The following is a 15,283-nucleotide window of genomic DNA, read 5'->3' on the forward strand; positions in this document are numbered from 1 at the left end:
GAGATAGATAACCCTATAGAAAATATAATCTAAAATATTAATTAAATCCTCATATATCCTGTAAGAGGTTTCCATTTCTTTGTGTCTCCACTTTTTGTTTCTATCTCATATTGTGATTTTAGTGTGCATATGAAAAGCGTAAGATTTGGATGATCATCTTTTGGTTTAGGGAGCCATGTGTGATATCGTGCTAAGAGAAAGCAGTAATTTATAAGAAGCGCAAATTGAGAGATATCTGGCCTCAGACCCAAAGCAGTAATATTTGTCAAAGCATAATCTCTAGGAAGTAAATTTAATTTTTTCAGCCATTCAGTAAGTTTATTCCAAAAGTGAGATGTTTGGCGGCATGACCAAAAAAGATGAATTATTGACTCAGAGGAAGTGTGACAAAAACTGCACTTTTCATCGCTCTGTAGACCTATTCTAAATAAAAGGTTATTGGTTGGTATACGTCTATGTAAGGATTTAAATTGAAACTCTATCAGCTTAGTGCCATTTTTTGTTCTTTTTTTTTTGCATACTAATAAATGTAATTTCTTTGTTCTTTTTTTATGGCAAATAAAATAAAATGAAGGATATACTGTCAATGTTAAACCCGGGTAAATGACAAATATTCATCTTGTTGCTTAGCTGTCCTAAGCACGATTGAAGCCTATTTTCAATGGCAATAGGAACTATCTAACGCACTAACCACTACATAATTACAAGATTCTTTTAAAAACAATGATATGAGAATTTATGGTATATTAATTGGTTCACTGATGCAAATAATTACCATCTGATCAGCTGAACAGTGGAACACTATGACCATAAGTGTGAAGTCCTGCTAGAGATAATCTACAAAAAGGCAACTTTTTCTCTTTTTTCGAAGTCTCGGAGGGAGATTTAATTAAAAATCATTGGATAATTGAGATCCCGAGAAGACTTAAATAAATAAACAATAGCCTCCATTTGGCGTGAAAATATGCTAAGATATTTGTCTGCGGACATTATCTGTTCCGAGAAGCGAACAGTTTTCCGAGAGCGTAGCTCGAGGAAAACTGTGAGCTTCGAGGAACAGATAATGTCCAAGGACAAGTATCCTGGCATATTTTCGCCCCAAATGACTCTGAAGATCTTATCAACTGCCACTTCAAAGATTTCTAGAGCTCATAATCTTATTGTAACGCGTTAAAGCGGTTTTTAATTGAGCGTCGTAAAATCAAAGTAATTACTCTGGCCAATCAGAGAAGACAAAAACAATCTAGAGAACAAATCAAAACTGGAAGGAAATAGAAGTAACTGACGCGAAGAGAGCGAAAACGTTTACGAGCGAGTCACGATTGGTTTTGGCTTCACTTCTGATTGGATGACAAAGTTACGTGAGCTTTTAATCCAATCGTTTAGGGCAATGATGCAAAACCAAAGCAAATGTGGTTTACTTTCAGCACTCAAGTGAAAACCGGTTTATCCTGTGATAAAGCATTCACTGTAAACCAAGATTTTCGTCACCGTACTTGATTTGTACAATATTAAGCCAACCTCTCTACTTCTTATTCCATATCAACTAGCCCGGTATGACTGTTAACATCTAAAATACTAAAGTAATTCATAGATTGTTTATTAATCTGTGATAACTCCAAATATGGAACTTCCTTCTGCAACATCAGCTCCAAGGTCTGACAGAGTTGTCCAAAAGTTGGTCTCTCCGAGGCTTTCTCATTCCAGCACGCCTTCATTATCTGGTACCTTGAGAGTTGACAAAACAAGCAGAGCTCAAAAGATCAGGAGTGCGAGTTGATAACAATTCTGTTACGTATCACAACTCATAACAGAAACTGTGGTATATGATTAGCACGTTGGACACCGGATCAAGTGGTGAGGTGAGTAGGGGAGGGAAGGGAGATGGAAGCCCTGGTCAGTGCCTCTCTCTAGCCTAGGGACTTGGTATCGGCACATGGTAAGGCTAGCGTGACAAAATTCCAGCGGTTACACGTGATGGACTAGCTAAGCATCTCATCCGAGAGAAGTGGTGATACTTCCTAAGTGCTTCACGCTATGGGAAGTGTAGTAAGCGCCACGCTAGGAATGCACATATTGCCTTGCATATAGGCTCGTAGATGGAAAGTAAATGTATTACATCAATTACCCGTTTCTGGTGACTAAGCTTATTCAGCTCGACAGGCAAAATCATGAACTGGTATTTTTGCTTTTCAATCATTTATTTACTTTGAAGCAGAATGTTTCTGCGACATAGCATTTGAATTGAAACTCACAATTCATCAGAGCAGAAACTTGGCTTTTCCATACGATATCCTTGCTTGAGAAGTTTGTAGAGTTCAGTGTTGGTGAGAGTGGGGTAAGGAGAGCCACCTTAAATTTAAACAAAGAAATAGTTGCTGTATACAGGTTTAAATCCGGGTCATGATTCCCTTCCCAGACCGCCTCTGCTTCACATTCACCTTTCATAGGAGAATCGGACACTAACACAGATTGGTCCACCACAACATGACAATTGAAAAACTGCCAAGCTGTAAAATGACAACAGTCAAAGGAGCTGATAATCTACACCTCCATAAGTACATGTAAAAGTTCAAATTTTGTTTTAAGTTGTTCGTACAAAGGCTGAAGTGTTTCTACGTCCAGGCGTTGTAAGTTTTAATTTTAAATTGCTTTTCATTAAGCCCATAAAATTAGCTGCCGCGCGTGTCCTGAAAATATTCACCCGATCAGGTTAGTTATCGACTGCAGAGACTTGAACATTGTACAGTCAACTAAACGTGAGGGCGTGCTGGAATAAATATTTTATTCGCGCTAGACTTTACTACATAGCTACACAGCGTACCCCGAAATTTGTTTGATTTGCCACGCTACTCTTACTTAAGGGGTTATGGTGGAGGTCTTGCGCGCCAAAGGCGCGCGAGTGGAGCCCCATACCTTAAAAAAATTAATTTGGTAACCCATCGATCTAAAAAAATTGGAGGTGACAGACCATACCTTGAAAATCAAAGAGTAGCACCATTGCCATAGGTACATCTTTGATTTTGGCCATCCATGTTATGATTAATTGACAGCTGTCAAAACATGCTGTCCACTGTACTGGTTTTTTGGTCAGATCGCGGGCTCAAGCAAGGTTGTTACTCTGGGGGAGAAGGATGGAGTACATGCAAAGGCAAAATTTCGGCGCAAATTAGCCCCTAGCGCGTTGTTGACTTTATTCCGACATATTCCTTGGACAATTGTCTCTTGGAAAGTCCCTGATATATTGCGTACGTAATTTCTACAATCTTGGGTAAACGTTTTGGGTACAGTTTGTTAAAATTTAACTGGAAAAATAGCAAACCCACACGCTGAACAATTACATGCTTACAATGGTCATGTTTTGAATTTCTGATCCAAGAAAAGCAAATCCTCTTTTTCCTTTATGGTTAATTATTGCAATCAGGAACTCGGCTCATAGACTTGGCTAAATCTATATATTAGGTTATTGAAGTAAAGAAAACGAGAAAAACGCATCAAAATGGACCCTTAAGTCATATATGATCAAGTAATGTATCAAACACGAGAGACAGTGTTTCATCGGGATATCCAAACACCGAGAAGAGAGTTGAAAATACGACGCGCAGCGGAGTATTTTTGACGAAATTCGACATGTTTGGATAGCCGATGAAACGCTGTTTCGAAAGTTTGATATATCTTCTCAATCGAAAGTAAAACTGAGAAGTATATGTAAACCGAGAAGTAAAATCGCCAAAGTCTATGCTAATCAAGACCGGGTATCCAAACCTCCTTCACAGTTGTTATTTTCTTCGTTTTAACTTGATGGGTTATTAATGATTTTGAGAGGTACACCTAAGCCCTCGGATAAATAAACATACCAAAAGTGACGATCTCCCACAAGAGTATGCCGTATGCCCACCTGAAGTACAGAGCAAAAAGGAAATTTAAATATCACGTGCATAGTCAGCATTTACAAGAATGACTAATTGCGCCCTTGATGGGCTGTATTATTTAGTTTCAACATGCTAATGCTAATCCCTTCCGGCTGTCATAATATACACCCGTGTTCAGTAATGTGCCATGCACGCTGTATTATACGTGAAAAACGAAAAATTGAAAGACATTGTATCTAGTGTCATGCAAAACGTATGTCATCATAAAATATCAATAATCTATCCGAAAATGACGATTTTACAAATTAGGTTTCTCTGTGTCTTTGTGACCTTTCGAACTGAAGGTGCTTCCTCTGGTTTTGCTATATATTTTTTTTCTTTTTTACAATTCTAATCTTATAATTAGTTTTTTATATGGGATTTCTGCTTTTAGGCCTGGCTGAATCTGCATATTAACTACTACTCACACGTCACTCTGTGAGGTAAAGACTTGGTCGTAAATGGCTTCAGGTGCCATCCATTTGATCGGCAGTTTTCGCTGCTTACTGCAGTGGTAGACGTTCTCTTCTTGCACTTGACGACTGAGTCCAAAATCGGCTACTTTTACTTCCTTGTTCTCTCCAACAAGAATGTTACGAGCGGCCAGGTCACGATGGACGAAGTTTCTACTTGACAGGTACTCCTGTTCAACAGAGTTAAATAGTGACGCCGTATTTCTCTTCAGCAAATATAAACAGCCTATATTTACATGGAGGTAGCTAGTCCTTCCTACGAGTAACACCCTTTTAATCAAAACATAGCTCTCTCTTACATGCCAAGCGTCGTCCCCCATGGGGTCGTCTTGACAATCGAATTGGGGAGTGCATTGGCCCCTATGCGGTCGCTGTACATTTTGTGGACCCGAATTTTGTCTTATATTCCTTGTTGTGCCCAAGAAGCATTACCACTACTGTCCCCAAGAAGTAGGATGGCTCTATCAGAGAACAGTGTCCGTTTTCAGAGGGTCATTCTACCTTGGTGTAAACAGCGAAATCGCAAGACATATCTTAACATTTGTCTTTGGCGTTCCCCAGGAGACAAAAACAAACATGATAAAAGCAAATCACAGTTGAGGAAAGTTAAAATGTAATAAATATCGAGATCGCTAATCAACCGGCTGCCTTTACACACTAACTTAAGTATTGTCTTAGATTTTGTTTTATTTCAATCACTGCCTACCCTTTGAAACAGGCCTTTATCATAGTTAGGAGCATCCATGTTATGAGGAAGTTAGATTAAGTGGATTAGGATCACCTACCATTCCTTTTGCTATCTGCCATGAGAATGACAGAAGATCTGTTAATACAAATCTCTTATCGTCGTCCTCTTTGGTACAATCGGAGACATCGCTAACCTCATTGCTGTAACTTGTTAGCTCAATATGTTTCATCTCGATCGTATCTTTGTCGATTCCAGAGCCTTGTTGGGAACATTTTAAAATTGCTTCTGAGGAGAGCTGCTTGTTAGTTGCTTGTTTGTTAGTTGCTTCCTATAAGGTTAGGAATCGAAGGAAACTGATTGAGGTAAGGCGAAAGTAGAGACAGAGTTCGGTATGGAATGGGTGGGACATCAACAGTGTTTCAGTAAGTTCGAGAACAAAGTGTTGTTATAGGCCTACTGTTAAGAGCCAAAAATAACCAGAATTGTTCATTTTGTGATAAAAGCATAAAACTTCCCAGGATGACTAACCTCTATAAGGTAAACATTTTCTGATATGGAGCCATCCCAAATTTCCACCCAGAAGCACGCTACGCGCATGTCAAAAAATGACATATTAGGCCCTTACATGGGAGCGAGGCTGAGTTAAAATGCTTATTTCTAAGCCTTTTCCGGAGTACTTTGCCTAGATTTCTTGCTTTTTAATATAACAGCAACTTATAAAGTATCTGGGAGTCGAAAAATTTGTCACGTGATTAGTCACGTGACCATCATTTTCAATAAACAATAAAATAATACCGAATATTGTATTAATACGATTAATAATTTTTTTTTCTCCTCTTCTTTCTCGTTTTTCCTCGCAAATAAAAAGAAGTAATTATTTTGAACATTACAATATAGAGTAATAAGATATTCAAACTTAGAAACCTGTGTTTCGGCATGCACAATGTCATATTGGGGCTTTGCATCAAATCGAGGCCGAGACAAAGGATGGATCTATGTTGGCTATTGAGGTGATTTGCTTAAGTCTGGCTTAACGGAATATAACTAATTTCGGTGCGGAATTCAAGAGAAAACTCTTGATTGGTTTAAATCGTATTTGACTAAGCGCGCACAATGGTGCTCCGTTAATGGCTGTCTCTCTGACTTCACCACTCTTAAATGTGGTGTGCGACAGGGAACGATCCTTGGTCCTCTTTTATTTCTAATTCATATTAACGATTTGCCTAACTGTCTATCATTTAGCACACCTAGAATGTGTGCTGATGACACCCACATTAATTACGCTGGTTCTGATTTGCCTCCGATTCAGTCTAGTCTATCTCACGACCTTGAAAAACTAAGCAAATGGCTTGAGTCTAACAGACTTACCTTGAACGCTACATTTATATTGATCGGCTCCAGGCAAAGATTAAGTACTCTATCTGATACACTCAAACTCTCCATTAATAATGTTCCGATTGAACAAGTTTCTTCTGCGAAATCACGTGGAGTAAATGTCAATGAAAATCTGACGTGGCATTCCCACATCAACTGTGTAAAAAGATCGCTTCTGCAATTGGAGCCATAAATTTAGTTAAGGTAATTCCCTTGAAATTGTCCTACTATCAAACTTCTTTTGCAACTTGGCATAATTAACATCCATGATATGAACATTAAAAAATTCAATAAATAAATAGGGTCATCAAGCTGGTTAACGCGTCAGCAGGCTCTTAAAATGGGGTGTTTTTACTGGTTGCGGGTTAAAAATTCGAATCACCTTCATACAGAATTGAATTAGGTAGCTGCCGGTTTCGCCCCATGGCGAGTTCGCCCCTACATCGACTCAACTTGATCGAGTTCGCCCCCAACCAGATCGAATCGCATATAGAGATTATTCCTCGTTCTTTTACCCACTGCCTTATTAGATTACCGGCGGCGAGGAATCTTCGCTTGCTGGCGAGGTGACTTCGCTTGGTGCGAGTTGACTTCGCACGGTGGCGACCGGGAGTTCGTTGGTGGCGAAACTCCCTGATGGCGAGATGACATAAACATACATAGACTGAAATGATTCTTCGAAGACTTTTAATAACTCGATGACAACTACGTAAACACGAACACAAAATTTTGGGACGAACTCGAAATAGAGATTTTATGGTGGGGGCGAACTCGCCATGGGGCGAAACCGGTATTGTTCCAGAATTAAGTCTTGCTTGCTTGAAAGACAGAAAATTTTATGTTGAAAGTAAAGCTTCTTTTATTCACATAAGCAGTATTGCTTTATTTAAGCCGTTTTTGATTGCCTGGTTGTGGGAATATTGCACTTTTTCGGACGGTTCCGTGGTTAGCTTGAAGTCCTCGCCTTGGCCAAAATACACCCAGTACGGACCTATTTTCCAAAAAGAAAATCATGTTCTACTATCAAACGTTTTTTCTTCCTTAAATATTTTCTTTATTAGACTGTTCTTAGCAAATACCCAAAAAAAAATCGGGGTCACCATGCTCGTTTAAGAGAAAAGGAGCATTTATTTCGCTATCGAGCTTAGTTTGAGGGAAATCTCTTACGTTTTGCACGCGCACGGGCTCATGACTTAGGGATGCCCAATGCAATATTAAGGAATCACCTTAAGTCATTTGTGCCTCGATCTACCCTACTCTGCATATGCAACTCACTACCTCAACCTCACTTTGATTACTGCAGCCTAGTCTGGGGTAATTATGGCAAAACATTATCTAACAGGCTACAAAAACTACAAAACCATGCTGCACGAGTAATAACTTCATTGGGCTATGACGCTGATGTGGATTCCTTGTTTCACAAACTCAGCTGGAAAGACTTGCAATTTCAATGTCAAATTCAGAAACCCCTAATGGTTTTCAAGTCTTTAAACGGTCTGGTTCCCGAATATCTCACTTCTAACTGAAATTTGTAACACGAAATAAATTATGCTCTGAGGGACTCGGTTAACAAACTTGTTGTTCCCTTTCTGAGAACTAACTACATGAAAAATAGTTTTAGTTACAGCGGCGCAACCCTTTGGAACAGCTTACCCTGTATTCACGGAAATCAGGTTTATATGTAGAATGTTGTTGTAAGTTAATATGATATTAGGATTAGAATTTTAGGTTTAGGATCTTAGGCATGTTATTTTTACCGTATATAAATAATGATTAAAGATTAAAGATAACATTTCTTACAGACATAAAATGTACCACCCAGTAGGTAGTATTACAAGTTTCCTTGTTTTCTCATTTGAGTTTAGAACGTACTTTAAAAGCAACCTAAACAAATTCATAAGCCGGGCTGCATTATCTAAATTGACATGACTGATGTATTTTAAATTTTAATGCTATTTACATTTTTTCTGCATTTCCTTTAAAAAATACTGCAGCAAAGTGATTGAAAACTCTTTTTCTCTTACAAAGTAGCTCAAGAAAATCATGTCAATCAAAACTATAAAACTTGACTCTGTATCACAGCCTCGATCTGATATTACGTTTTTGGCATATCCAAAACATACATTCAAGGTTTGAACTTCCTAGTCTAGATAATAGAATCTACATTGCAAATAATAAAATTGTTATGTAAAAAATCATCATCGTCATCATTTTATTTCTTAATAAAACCTACATTTTACAGTTGGTCTGGCCCGCGGATAGCTATGCTAGTCTAGGCGGGCCAGTCTATCAATAGTTACAAATGATTTATTATTATTATTATTATTATTATTATTATTATTACTTTTATTACTATTATTATTACCATGATAAATAGAGAAAAATAGAACGTTAGAAAAAAAAGTGAACAAAATAAAAAGAAAAACTGGGAAAAGAATGTGATTTAATAGATAATATTTTGTTTGTTTGTTTGTTTGTTTGATTGCTGGTTGGTTGTTTTTTTTTTTACTACTGCTACTGGCATTTTAATTTAGAAATGATCCTACAAAACTCAATGAAGGAATCTTTAGCTTCGAGAACACTTAGTAGTTTGTTTTCAATTCTTAGTTTGAGTGATTTCTTTGGTAGTTCTAAAAATGGTAATGATTTCATCAGTGCGTATTGCTTTGCTGGTAATTGAACATAATGGTCACGTGACTATCACGTGACATAATTTAAGACTCAAAGGCAATGGTTAATTTGCTGTTGTATTAAAAATGCAAGACACTAAGCATAGTAGTCCCAGAAGGTAAAAAAAAATGGTATTTTGCATCAGCCTCGTTTCCATGTAAGGGCCTTGTATGCCATATTTTTGACATGCGCATTCCATGGTTCTGGAAGAAAATTTGGCATGGCTCCATATCAGGAAATATTTGTCTTACAGAGGTTAGTAACCCTGCCAAGTTTGATGCTTTTATCAAAAAACGAACGATTTTGTCCCTTAACAGCTGGACTATTAGTAATACCTCCTCCTTTTTAGCCTGTGAACAGTCGCCCCTACATTTTTTTTGTACTTCATTTGTAATAAAAATACATCCTCCTGGAAGGTATGCTGTCGACTAATATTAGTTCAATCAAAGTAGTGTGCAGCTATGTACTATGAATGAATGTCTTGAGTAAGGTAGTAAGGTTTTTAAAACTCAGATATAACAACATATAAAATTTACCATACGGATACAAGCAGTAACAAAACGAAAAATCAATTGATCAGACCTGGGATAGCATGTCATCACTTCCAAGATTGTCGCAGTAGTGAGAGCAGTTTGCCTCCTTTTGGGCGACCTCCAATGTGGAGTCGATGACCTGCAAGAACTAACAGCTTAACCAATAAAGCGGAAGACCTTCAACTAGAGGGGAAACATACCGTAATTAACCAGGCAAATGCAAATGCGTTACACGAGCAATAAGATGCCAGTCGGGATTCTACGTATTCTCTGGGCCAAACGAGTTTGTCGCTGGGTGAAGTGGTCCATACCGCCGAGGTTTATTCCGGTTTCCATGGAGTTAAGCGACTAAGAGTATTTCTGATCCCCCTAGATGGAATGCTCGTCTACCGCGGGGCTACCCCCTCTCCCCCCCCCCCTACCCGGGTGGAGAGAGCCAATACGCCACCGTTCCTCGCGTAACGGGAAGTGAGCAAGATTAAACAGTGCGTTCAGCGTTTAGACCAGCTAGATGGAGCACTTGGTGGAGAAAGGACGTTTAATTCGTTTCGTTTTCATTTGGAGCTATAAAAGGGAATACTTCCCGCACTACCACGGGTACTGGTATTTATATTTATTTACAAATTAACAAACCTGATTCCTTCGTTTTCTCAGATAATTGAGTAGGTCACCGTTTGAAACATATTCCACCACAAGATACATGGGCTCAACAGATGTACAACATCCCAACATGTTCACTATGTTTCGGTGCGACCCAACTTCCTTCATCAGTTGAATTTCTTTTAGGAACTCTCTCTGTTGTTCGTCGTCAGCTTCCTCTTCATGAATACCAAACAGAAGATGAAATATCGTATGTTATTACTAAGGACATTGGTAACTATCACAGCTTGTCAAAGTTGGCATTGGTTATTCTTTTCTTAAATTACGTACGGCCGTTTAGTTCGTGTAAGACCCTCAGTAAGATTTCTGAATAAAATTTCTGAATAATATTTTCCCATTACTAAAACAGCCGTATAGTTACTTCAGTGACTCTAAGACTATCAAATTTCATTAGACTAGTATGATAGTTTTGTGGAGCCAAGTATATCTTTCAGTGAAAATCCATTACATTCCCTTAATATTTAACACTTACCACATAACATCTTGACAGCGACGGTTATCTTTGGCCTTTGAATTTTGTCCTTCCACTGACCTTTTGAACGTAATTTTTCCTTCCGAGGGCTTTCGCGTGATTTCATTTCCGCTTTGTGCACCTCGCCAAACTGACCATGTCCAATTTTTTCTATGCAAATAATTTCATCAGGGAGAATTTCCCAATGGTCAACTAAACAAGCATCTTTTCTAGAAAAAAATGATGAGAAGCGAAATCCTGATTCAATGTCTATCGCTTCGAGGCGAATCTAACCTTTTACTTTCGAAGTTTCTCATGTTTTGAAATGCTCTTCAATGAGTTGTGTCTGTGCTCCATGTTAGTCGTGGGTTACATCTGCACGTATTCAACGTCACATTCCTTTTTCACTAGTTACCGACTCTTGTTAATAAGTTTGTTACACTGCATGAAGTTTAACGAAATATTACACAACGAATGCCGAGTTTTATTTAGAAATGGTAGTGCATTTATTTGGACCTTGTCTTAGAGAAGTTTTTCATCGATAGCTGGTATCTAACATCAGGTAATGTAAGTGATGTTTTCCAATAGTAAATATTCATTAACAACCTGAAGCTATATACCACCTGTGCTAATATCTCTCTTTTTTGACCTTTTGTAGGTGTTTTTTTTTTTAAACGGATAGATTATGACTGTGCAAAATGTAAATGATAAACCACAGGCTTCATGCCAGACGCTTACATTTTTTGTTCATTATATTTTGTTTGTTTCTTTTTTTGTTTGTTATTTAATGTATGATCTACTATATTCCCTCTACCATCACCTTCCTGCCCAAATTATATTCAAAACTGACGTTACCAGTCTACTGCTCCCACCTCTCTCCAAATTAGAAAAGAATGTCTGGCTTAACACCATAATGGAGAACGCATTACCTTGTTCTGCGACAGCTGGCACTCAACGAGAGTGGCCGTCGTCTCTTGATGATGTACACCGTTAAAACTGTAACAACAATGGTACACGCTAATACTACCAGGGATGTTAATAAGGCAGTGGAAGAACTGGACTTGGAATTCTGGACAGTTGGATCTTCGAAATGGGATCCTGGAGACGTCCTCTCAAGAACTGCTGAAATGAGGCGAGGATGAAACGAATCACGTGCCGATATATTGATGATGTCCTGCGTTATCCACCGGAGTGGAACTCACTTCGAATACAAAGTGAGTACTTGCTGGAGCTTTACTCCGTTCTCCTTAGCATGAGGAACTGAAGTCCTGGCTAATAATTTTACCGGTGAATAGGATGTTAGTTCAAGTAGGATTCACACTTCTGTACTTTTATAGCAATTTTTAGGTTCACTATAGTTCTGAGTGGAGAGAAGGAAAGTGGCCCTGAAAAGGTTTTCACGCGGACCGGAGAACATGGAGTTTGGCACGCTGGCCATAGAGACAACGTTTCTCCTGAAGATCAAAGGATTAGTGTCAGTTTTCATGCAGAAGATTGGTGAAGGAAATTAATGATAGAGTTAATATACAACTTCTAATTGGAGAATCACTTTAACTTATTAACCCCACAAATTTTCACCTGAAGACATATGGTTCTCGAGCTTTTGCTGTTTCCGCTCCTGAACTCTGGAACAGTCTACCTGTTTCTATCCGCTCATGTGACAATCTAAGTTCTTTTAAATCTAAACTCAAAACTCATCTTTTTAAGAAAACTTATTATTCTTAGCGATTTTTACTTTCTATTACTTTCTTAAATGCACATTTTTAATTATTAAGATTAGTACAGATCATTTTGGCGAATTGTACAGCGCCTAGAGCAGGCATGGATAGGTGCTATATAAATATTTATTTATTATTTATTTATTATTATTATTAAAAGTACAGGAACGTGGCGAGTTGGCCAGTCAATATAGAGAGACGTACATTGTACTAACACATTTTTTGATACCAGTACAATTTGGTGAAGGAACGGCAAAGAATGCATAACCTACCAAGTACATTCCTTTAGAGACTAGCCCTGACAATTTTGGATTTAAAACACTTCAGTCAGCCTTACACCGTATTTTAGTGTGGACTGGCGCTAGTAATTTCCAGTTCTGATATTGCAGAAGTTCGTAATTCTGAAGATAAGGAATGGGAAACAGGCCCGTAACCAGGATTTTATGTGGGGGGAGGGGGGGGGTGCTAACGAGGCCAAAGTGGACCAAACTACCGAAATGTATTTTTTATTGTCTGATCCGTTTATTTAGGAAAGTAGCAATACATGAGAAATTGTAACGGCAAAGTACACGGTAGGAATTGAATATTACATTTGTCGAATACAAATGATACATCAAAATACTGCGGAAGTAATCCCTCAGAATAATCCCGAGCTCCAGCCTTCGTGGGTGTTTGGTGGCAAACAGATTTACCACCTCATCCAAAACAATATTAACTTGATAATGTATGTGCATTAGTGCGAGGGACGACAGCCTTTCTTGGCCCATGCATGCCCTGTTATATATATGCAGCCGCCTTGAAGAACTCGCACTTCTTTCACATTCACAGCTCGCATGTCTTGCGAATTGAATTGAATTGTTAAGAAAGTACACATCGGCCTTTCATAGAATATTGTCATGACATCAGGAAATGACGATAAGAGACCAAGAGAAACAAAATGTATTTTCCCTCTTTGTGTCTAAAAAACTTCTATTTTGATGGTTTGGGATGCCTGTGGATTGCTGCTTTAGATTAACCCTCCCCCAGTCCCTCTCCGAATTGTTACCCTGTGTTCCTCTCTGGCTTTCTATTAAACGAGTTTGTTTCATATCGAGGAATAGCGACTAAATCTCAGAGCATAATAATGGGATCAATTGGTGGACACTGCGAAAATAAGTATGATTTCCCTTCTATATCTCGCTGAAAAACAGTAGTTAACTGAGATAGATCTGAAGTCGTGGTTTCAGCTGGGCTGTCATCGCAGACTGCACTGCCATTAGTGTCATTGTCAGCGTCTGATGGCTCTTGACGGCGTACTTTACTCCATGTATCGAGAGACTGGCAAGATTTAGCTGCAGCCTTCCTCTTTCTATTTTCCTGTTCTCTCCTACCCATAACGTATTACACAAAAAACTCATTTTGCATCTTCGAGCGTTCATGCGCTCGTACAAATAAAGAATAATACCCGACGCGTTAGCAGAAGTGTCTGACAAAAGTCGTGAGATCGCTCCCTTGTCATTGGCTCGCTCGTCTAAACTCCCGTGCAAAGCGTGCGCACGTTAATTTTATTATTCATTTATTATTCATTATTCATTTAGATAAGCTCGGACATCAGTGCGCTCACTGAAATGTTCTGAATGGCTTGGGCTACTAGAGTGCAACTGGTTTTAGTTTCCCAGTGAATACATTACTGCTTTTACCATTCTTTGATTTTGTTTAAGTATCACTGTTAAGTTTTAGACTTCAGTTTAACCGACTGCACTCCTTAACTTGGATATTGGGTATCAAAATGCGGACCTCTGGGGCCTGTGGGGAGGTGCGAACGCACCCCGTGCAACCCCCCCCCCCCCCCCCTGGTTACGGGCTTGGGAAATAACATGCATGTTTCTCGATGTCACTGGATTCTACTCATGGAAAAATACTTACTCTTATCAGGCTCCTTTGTTACCTTGCCAAAGATCGTCGGAGTGACTAAGTCCTTAGAGCTTTCACCCTCGGAGTTTGTGGCCGTCACAATAACTTCATACATCTTATCCAATTGCACCGGCAGAAGGTACCTCTGCACTCGATGCATGTAGTAAGGTTGAAACGTGGACATACTCCATGGTTCGCTGCTTCGTTCATTAATGATTCTGTAATATATGTTGTTATACATAATAAAACATCCATGGTAGTCAGAATTTGTCCACCAAATTATGGCTGTGCTGGAGTCTGTGTCTGGAATAACTTTGATGATTTCAGGTGGGTCTGGTGCTGCTATAAGACATAAAACCACTATATTTAGGTAAGAGAGAAGTACTAAGGGTAAGAGAGGTAATCCCCCGTATAGGCCTTGTTTTCAAGGCAGTTCAATGTTTTAAGATATGGTATTGCCCGCGTTGCACGGATGTTTTCTTGGAGGATGAAAACGCATGCAAAGCCGCTTGGGCTGTCCATTTCAGTAAAATCCGCATCCCAGGAATAGCTAAATCTAGGCACTTCGTGGTAGTCTAAAACCGGGAGTGATCTAAAAATAACTTTGGAGGGATTATTTTAGGATCAAAGCCTAAATGCCTTTATAGCCTTTATAGTCTCTTGGCTTAGGAAATGCAATATATAGGTTTCATTGGTAAGGTAAAGTCTGCATAGGAGCCAAGTGGCCCATGAGGCCGGAGCTTACCCGGTTTCCGTAGCATGAAGCAACTAGAAATACTTCTACTCCCCCCTAGATGGGATGCCAGGCCATCACAGGGTTACCCCCAGCATTAAATTCACCGGTACCCATTTGTACGCCTGGGAGGAGAGAGGCATTGTGAGAGTAAAGTGTCTTTCCCAACTGAACACAAC

General features: G+C 39.0%; 2 protein-coding genes across 4 annotated transcripts in view; both read right to left on the minus strand.

The window, feature by feature from the left end:
* LOC145484714 (uncharacterized) overlaps positions 1–15,283 on the minus strand; it is a 256,461-nt gene that overhangs the window by 53,402 nt on the left and 187,776 nt on the right. The window lies entirely within an intron of this gene.
* Positions 491–15,283, minus strand: part of LOC145484712 (uncharacterized) — a 27,246-nt gene continuing 12,453 nt past the window's right edge. The window contains exons 5-14 of one of the 3 annotated variants that reach the window (XM_081463337.1): positions 14,384–14,713; positions 11,690–11,879; positions 10,782–10,990; positions 10,283–10,467; positions 9,699–9,797; positions 5,170–5,400; positions 4,340–4,554; positions 3,858–3,898; positions 2,256–2,352; positions 491–1,728 (exon numbers count right to left, since the gene is read on the minus strand). In XM_081463337.1, the coding sequence (XP_081319463.1) occupies positions 1,533–1,728; positions 2,256–2,352; positions 3,858–3,898; positions 4,340–4,554; positions 5,170–5,400; positions 9,699–9,797; positions 10,283–10,467; positions 10,782–10,990; positions 11,690–11,879; positions 14,384–14,713 (1,793 nt within the window). In that variant the 3' untranslated portion in view covers positions 491–1,532. Of the gene's footprint in view, positions 1,729–2,255; positions 2,353–3,857; positions 3,899–4,339; positions 4,555–5,169; positions 5,401–9,698; positions 9,798–10,282; positions 10,468–10,781; positions 10,991–11,689; positions 11,883–14,383; positions 14,714–15,283 lie in introns of all 3 variants that reach the window. The other 2 variants (XM_081463338.1, XM_081463336.1) reach the window with 2 other exon arrangements.

Source organism: Orbicella franksi, chromosome 4 (assembly GCF_964199315.1).
Source record: "Orbicella franksi chromosome 4, jaOrbFran1.1, whole genome shotgun sequence".
Taxonomy (NCBI): domain Eukaryota; kingdom Metazoa; phylum Cnidaria; class Anthozoa; order Scleractinia; family Merulinidae; genus Orbicella; species Orbicella franksi.